The 7,500-nt window shown below is 34.6% G+C and overlaps 2 protein-coding genes across 4 annotated transcripts in view; one reads left to right on the top strand and one right to left on the bottom strand.

Annotated features, from left to right (window-relative positions):
- The window catches only part of LOC125032997 (perlucin-like protein), a 34,133-nt gene extending 33,044 nt beyond the window's left edge, over positions 1 to 1,089 (top strand). For all 3 annotated transcript variants that reach the window (XM_047624446.1, XM_047624445.1, XM_047624444.1), the window contains exons 2-4: positions 60 to 239; positions 513 to 638; positions 908 to 1,089. In XM_047624446.1, the coding sequence (XP_047480402.1) occupies positions 60 to 239; positions 513 to 638; positions 908 to 1,029 (428 nt within the window). In that variant the 3' untranslated portion in view covers positions 1,030 to 1,089. The remainder of the gene's footprint in view (positions 1 to 59; positions 240 to 512; positions 639 to 907) is intronic.
- Positions 1,090 to 1,644: 555 nt separating this feature from the next.
- The window catches only part of LOC125032996 (double-strand break repair protein MRE11-like), a 9,275-nt gene continuing 3,419 nt past the window's right edge, over positions 1,645 to 7,500 (bottom strand). Inside the window, 13 exon segments of the mRNA XM_047624443.1 lie at positions 1,645 to 2,543; positions 2,687 to 2,756; positions 2,932 to 3,048; positions 3,182 to 3,294; positions 3,994 to 4,129; positions 4,610 to 4,767; positions 4,924 to 4,980; positions 4,982 to 5,142; positions 5,336 to 5,459; positions 5,865 to 5,998; positions 6,249 to 6,456; positions 6,732 to 6,922; positions 7,314 to 7,453. Of these exon segments, the coding sequence (XP_047480399.1) occupies positions 2,451 to 2,543; positions 2,687 to 2,756; positions 2,932 to 3,048; positions 3,182 to 3,294; positions 3,994 to 4,129; positions 4,610 to 4,767; positions 4,924 to 4,980; positions 4,982 to 5,142; positions 5,336 to 5,459; positions 5,865 to 5,998; positions 6,249 to 6,456; positions 6,732 to 6,922; positions 7,314 to 7,453 (1,702 nt within the window). The 3' untranslated portion in view covers positions 1,645 to 2,450.

Below are 7,500 nucleotides of genomic sequence, written 5' to 3'. Positions count from 1 at the left end.
TTCGCCTGGCACGTATCCTCGTGATAAACAAGAATAATTTGCCAAAACTCCTTCCTCAGGCTGCCTTGGGTGTCCTGATGGCTGGCTGGATGCCGGTGGGTCTTGTTTTTACTTCCATCAAGACCAGACTATGCCCTGGGAGGATGCGACGAGATTTTGCGAAGCAAGTGGAGCTGTTCTGGCCAAGGTAGCAAGTGCACAGGTTCTCAGGGCATTTTATGAGTACATCCTTACATTCGGTAAGTCTTGTGAACGCCATAGATATGAAATTGGCTTTGCTGTTAGATTATGTGGCGGTCATTATATATGCATGCATTAATTTATATAGATTCTATAACCAGGGTAGTTTTTTTTAACAAAAAAAATAATAGATTTAATATCTTTTGAATTTCTTATGAAACAAATAAAAAAAAAAAAACGTCCACACACACACTGTATAATGATTCCTAGACATTGAAAGCTGATCAACACAGCTGTCCATCAGTCTACTTCATTGGGTTTCATTTTTACAGGCCTAAAAGGATCATACTGGCTGGGTGCCTCTGATCTGTCCTATGAAGGTGACTGGATGTGGGTATCTGATAACTCAAGGGTTAGCAAAGGTACACCCTACTGGGCTATCCACAATGGAATCTTTGGTATGTATTTAAAAAAAAAGAAAAAAAAAAAGAAAGCACTTAACCTTCATCACGTCTGTATTCAAAATAGTATTCAAGGATGATATATCATAACTGAACAAAATAGTAATTAGACAGCAGGAATGTTACTTTGATTCAGTGGCCTTTCTTTGCCATTCTGATTATAAAAACCTAAATAATGTATATATCCATGCAAAGTCCATTAATCACAAACCACAATACTTAAAAGCACTCCCAATTAACTAATATATTCACTGTTTCCTTCTTAGGCTGGGGTCATGAACCTGCAGGTGGATCTGATGAAAACTGCCTTCTGCTTGATGATGAACGCAAACATTACTTCAATGATGCTAATTGCAACCTGATTCATCATCCCCTCTGTATGACTTAAATATAACCATAAATAAAGCTCTTAATCAAAAATATGAAGCATGTTATGTGAAATGTGAAATGCTGTTTTCTTTTTGGATTAATGGTCATTTTCTTTATTCAGTACAACTTATATCTCCTTTAGTAAAAAAAAATTATAAACTCTTGTGTTAACTGATGACAAAAGAATACTATAAACACGACCATTTTATTAGAAAAAATAAATTGACAGTTTTGAAATTAAACTATGTTTGAATTTCTAATTCACTGTGTTCAGCTGTAGTTCCCAGTGTACTTGAAGCACAATTTACTGAGGCTGGCATTACTTCTTTCTCCGCCACTCAACACACCTCATGACCCTAAATTACTGGTCTACAAATGTACAAAAAAAAAGGAGTATTTGCATTTCAATGGGTGTCATTGGTATACATGTCATTTGTACCTGTTCTAACTGCTGTTACCTGCATCTGTAATTGTAAAGCCAAATTTGTGCCTGCTGTAATTGCAAAGCCAACAAACATACATGAATAATGATTTCTTAAGACAATTATAGTTATTAAAAATTAAGACAATCAATTAATATGACTAAAAGTAAGAGGGAGAGAAAAAACTAAACAAATGTAGTATATACACCAGGTCACATTCATTCATTTTATTATGCATTTATATAACATTCTTTTCACTCTGATTTGTCTATATATCATTTAGTTTACAATTAGATGGTTGTCCACTTTGAATTACTGAAAATTCAAGAGATAACTGATACAATCATGAGTAATATTCAAATAAATTTATTTTTTTCTTCCACATTTCTGAGCATCTCCGTAACTTATCATTTACATGAACTACCATGATAAATTCAAATTCTATTAATGAGGACAACATTATGTTCAAATACCACACTTACGAAAGTAACAGACATATATAACCAATAACATTGTTTCAGAAATTATTACAATAGGAAATTCTATAAACAGAAAGAGGATATGAGGTGGATGAAAAGAAGAAAATCAGAAAGAGAGAAGAGTAATGAGAAATCAGAGATTCAAAGAATACAAGACATTATACAAAACAGAAGACACAACTCTTTTCCTGCTTTTGGCTGTTGTACAAATAATGAAACATGATGGAAGATTTGCCATATATAGAGTTAGAGATTTTATATTATACTTTGTCGGCAGAAAAAGTACATCAGACAAAAGTAGTATGATTTATGCCTTGTGCTGCACCATGGGATATCCAATGACAATAGCAATCTATGTAAATCATAATAAAAAATATATATGAAAAAGAGGTCCATTTTCTGTAAAAGTGTAAATTTCAAAAACAAAATCTCTTGAAGCTTATGTAATACATATATGGAAGAGACAATGATTATAAAATATTACTTTGTCATGAAATATTATTATAATCAATGTGAATAATTCATTAATTGGAACTGAGCTAATCATCATCACTGTCATAAACAATTCCTTTACGACTTGAAGCAGCAGTTCTGGCCCGAGAAAATGATTCCATGATACTCTGGTTTCTTGTCTGTAAAAATGAAAAATAAAAACCATTAAAGGAAAAAAGTATAAACAAGCATAAAGGACAGAATAACAAATGTATCTGTACATACATAACATATGTGGGTAATTTTCCAAGCAACTTATTAAACATATATTAAATTATATTACCGCTGCCCTTCCTCTTCCTCGTGATGGTCGTGCCCTGGATGAAGATTCTGATACCTTTGGAGAACCATCACTAGAAAAAAAAAAGAGAATGGTTATCAAGATTAATATTATATCAATATAGGAAAATATATATTATGGTTTTGTGTCAACACACAAAACCAAAATATACTACACTGTACACAAAGTCCTCCCCTGCACACACATATCTGAGCACATTCTTAAACTTAAAATCCAAAGATATGCACCCGATCAAAGTCAACTGATTTCTGCTTGATGTCTGAGTGGTGCTTGCAGATGAACTAGCTGCCCTGGCCCGGGACCCTCTACTGCCTCGTCCACGACCTCCTCGCGATCCTCTTCCTCTGGAAAAGGAAAGCAGCTGCAGACTCTAATACACTACATTAACAACCATAAGTAATAAGCTCCTTTATACACAAAAAAATGAAATTTCCATTATAAATAATAGGCAACAATTTACAAAACACTAAAGCACACCTAGCTGGTGGGGGGCTGAAGTCCTTCATATCAATGTCATCCATTGCATCATCATCATCTTCATCACTAACTTTTTTTCTTTCTCTTGTTGTACTACTTAAGGCTGCTTGCGCCTATAACAAAGGAAACTGCTGTGAGATATGATGTAAAAAGACTGGTGGTTGCCTTACTGCTAATGTAACTTTTCATAATACCAGAACTGATGTGGTTTGGGAAGTAATTGTGCATGTACATGAGTGTGTTGAACAGATACACATTTTTTCATCACAGGAATAGATGCGATTCATTATTTAATTTGTGAAAAAGAATGAGAGAGAGAGGGGGGGGGGGGAAGAAACGGAGAAAGAGAGAAATAGAAAAAAAGAGAGAAAGAAAAAGGGAAAGAAAGAAAAAGAGACAGAGAAAGAAAATGAGTGGGAGAAAGAAAAGAGAAAGAAAAGAGAGAGAGAGAGAGAGAGAGAGAGAGAGAGAGAGAGAGAGAGAGAGAGAGAGAGAGAGAGAGAGAGAGAGAGAGAGAGAGAGAGAGAGAGAGAGAGAGAGGAAGGGAAGAAACGGAGAAAGAGAGAAAAAGAAAAAAAGAGAGAAAGAAAAAGGGAAAGAAAGAAAAAGAGACAGAGAAAGAAAAAGAGGGCGAGAAAGAAAAGAAAGAGAGAAAGAGAGAGAGAGAGAGAGAGAGAGAGAGAGAGAGAGAGAGAGAGAGAGAGAGAGAGAGAGAGAGAGAGAGAGCGAGAGAGAGAGAGAGAGAGAGAGAGAGAGAGAGAGAGAGAGAGAGAGAGAGAGAGAGAGAGAGAGAGAGAGAGAGAGAGAGAGACCTCTTGTTCCTCTAACTGAGGATTAGTCTTCAACAATCTTTCTTCTCGATAGGTGATAATTGCATCCACAATATTTTCCTCATCAATATCTGCCTCTTGGGATAAAATGTGATCCACAGTCTTCTTAACTTGGTGCCTGTCAAAGAAGAAATACATTGCAATTAAAATTAGCTCATTAACAATTTTACCAATACAACCAAATACAGTACATTATCTAGTAATAATGTGCATATTATCCTTCACATCATAAAAGCTCTGTATTTATTTCAGTAAAAAAAAATGTATAAACGTTAAACTCACAGGCCAAGAAAAAAGAAAAGAAAAGAAAAGAAAAGAAAAGAAAAGAAAAGAAAAGAAAGAAAAGAAAAAATGAAAACCAAGAAAAAAAGAAAAAAAAAGAAAAAAAGAAAGGAAAAAAGAATAGAAAAGAAAAGAAAAAGAGAGAGAGAGTAAAAAAGGAAACACACACACACACACACACACACACACACACACACACACACACACACACACACACACACACACACACACACACACACACATTTGTACATGTATCACTACTTTCATAACATCAATTCAGAGTGCTTATGTTAATGAGAATCTGTGAGTATCTTACTTAAAAACAGTGCTGATGGCATCTCTGTCATCTTTCTCGACAAAGGCGTTTACCCCCTTTGACACCCCTCGTTCTGAAAGCAAGAATAGCTTCGGTTTCTGATCTGACAGCTCTGAAAAATATTGCTGCACAAGATCCTCAACTCTTGACTCTGCAACCTAAAGATAAAAACGAAAAATTCCTTAAGAATACGAATACGAAAAATAGCTTAAAGGGATCACAAACCATTAACTTCATAATAAATATTCCATTTTTGACAAATATCTCTTGAGAAAATATTTTCACAGGAAACAAAGAACAGAAACTAATCTTACATCTTCTCCAGCAAAAATTGCATTCATGGCCTCCTTATCAATGTCAGGTGTCATTTTTCTTTATTTCCCTACGTTGCTTTTTGAATAAGATCATTTCATTGGGATTTGCTACGTCATCCGTAAATTTGTGGCCAAATCGGGTCGTGTTGAACATCTGAGACTCATCTGTGTATACAACTCGTAGACGGATAAGTGGCTTTTTGGGTTGTTTTGGATGACCTGTTCGGAAAAATAAATAAAGCTCATGGACCTAGTGCCTAATATTAGATATCAAGTGGGACATGTCAACGAATCTGGTATAAAAGCATATAACACATGTCACAACATTACCAATTTCAAATATCATTATTCCATTAACTTTTCATTCTCCAGTGATGCAGATGAGTAATACTTTTTGTAAACATGATCCTACCTGTGAGTTGTTCCTTGGCCTTCTTAATCATACCATGGATGTGTTCCTCAATAAACTCCTCTACTGGGTTGGTTTCTTTGTTCCCAATTACATAATCCAGATCTTGATCAGCCAAGCACACATCCTGTTCAAGTGAATATCATCATTTGTTATCATATCAAGTTTAGCTGTGCCTCTGTAAAAGAGAAATAATGACAAACATTGGGGCATCAGCAAATAAATACTACTGGTAAATCAAACAGCAATGCTACCAATGACTCTGAAATTAAGATTAAATCTGCAACAATAACCATGGTAACTGATGGCTGTGTATAAAGTATCAATCAAAATCAATACTTTTTAGAGAGCAAGATGTGCTAATTCACTCTTTCAGCAAAGTCTTCAAGAACAGAAGCTAAGAACTAGTGACAGATATTTGAAAGATAAAGCATAGTATTAAGTCAAACTGTGATAAATAATGAACTATAAAAACAAAGTGTAGTTTTTCCAGCAATGACAATAAAGTCAATATATTCTTTGTTATACTTACATCAAATACAAATGGCCGGACAGTCTCTAGCTTGAGAGGGGTTACATTAAACAGTTGCTTATTATTCACCTCAAGGAGAGCAACATGCTTTTCAACAGCCTCACCAGCACAAAATGAAGTTACAACTGAACTTCCTGCAAGACAGAAGAAAAGAATGTAATAATCAAAGTGACACACAAACCAATTCTAAAATATCTAACATATTATGTCCAGCACATTTCACAATCTATGATTAAATATATAAACTTTGTATATCTCTTTATTCTCAATGCACATGTAATAAATATGAACATGACTAAATATCAACACATTCATTAGTTCCCAATACACATTTGGAAAGGAAAGGAAATCAAAAATAAAATACGGTTATAGTACAACACCCACCTGGTTGTACAACATGAAAAGAATTATCAGCACTAAGGCGTGGCTGAATAAGACATTCATGCTCATGACCCCAGATGACAAGATGAAGAAAAGGATCCAGGAAAGCTTCTGGGAGGTAATTGGTCATGCCATGTTTTGCATGGTTCTGGTGGACTACCATGATGTTGAACCATTCATCATGGAATTCCTTTGGTCGCATCATCTTAACCTAAAAAGATAATACATTGCAGGGTAATAACAAAGTACCATTAAATCCCTGAAGACATCCAAACATTGCACCCTCAAACTTACAATTTAATAATGCAGGCAACACTCAGGTCCAATTTTGTTATTATTCACGGCCATTCCATATCTTTTAAATTCATAGAACACTAGATTTTGTATTCATATTTGGCTCTCTCTTGTTGTGTCTCTTTTGATGTATTTTTCTTTCTCTCTTCCATTATGAACTGTCATCCTGACAAAAGATTCAAGAAATCTCACCTTATTTTCTTTGAAGAGTCTAAAGAGTCTCTCATCTTTGACTGACGACAAACCAAATAAAGCCAGCTTGTTTGTTCCTTTCTCAAGCAATACAGGACTAATGGTGATGTTCTTGAGGTCTCCAGTGCGTCCAAAATAATTTACTAAACCAGCTGTTGAAAGCATGTCTAGAGCACAAAACTGACCAAGACCTGCAGGGAGTGTAAGTTCAAATTAATTTCATCTATTGTGTTTATCAACAGAATGTCACTATATATAGTACAATATTTTTCATTTCTAAATTTCACATCATAAACAGTTATCAAAAACAAACTATAAGTTATCATTCTCTTCAAAGAAAAGATTATATGAAACATGGCCTTAATTGTCCTTTTTGCATATTCATATCTCTCCCTTCTCATTAAGCAAATAGCAATATACAATCAGGAATAAGTCTTTCTTTTATTTGAAAACAATGACAGTTCATTGCTGCCAAGTTTCATTTTACGTTATAACTCCTTTTGGAAACCCATTTTCCAGTTCTTTCCTTTTTTTTTTTCTTTTTATTTAAACCTGTTATAATCTGTTTCTTTAAAGACCTACCTGAAGGATCATCGTGGTTGCCATGAATTGAAAACACAGGAATGGAAACATTGAGATTTGGGTCATGAAAGTTGACCATTGGGTTCTTGGAATTCTTGAAGTTCTCAGTTGGATCACTTATGTACTCAAAGCAAACAGGCCTAAGCAAAAGAAAGAAGAAATTATATATATACACATATGTGTGTGT

Source organism: Penaeus chinensis, chromosome 15 (genome assembly GCF_019202785.1).
Source record: "Penaeus chinensis breed Huanghai No. 1 chromosome 15, ASM1920278v2, whole genome shotgun sequence".
NCBI classification, from domain to species: domain Eukaryota; kingdom Metazoa; phylum Arthropoda; class Malacostraca; order Decapoda; family Penaeidae; genus Penaeus; species Penaeus chinensis.
This window is presented reverse-complemented; position numbering and strand designations above follow the sequence as displayed.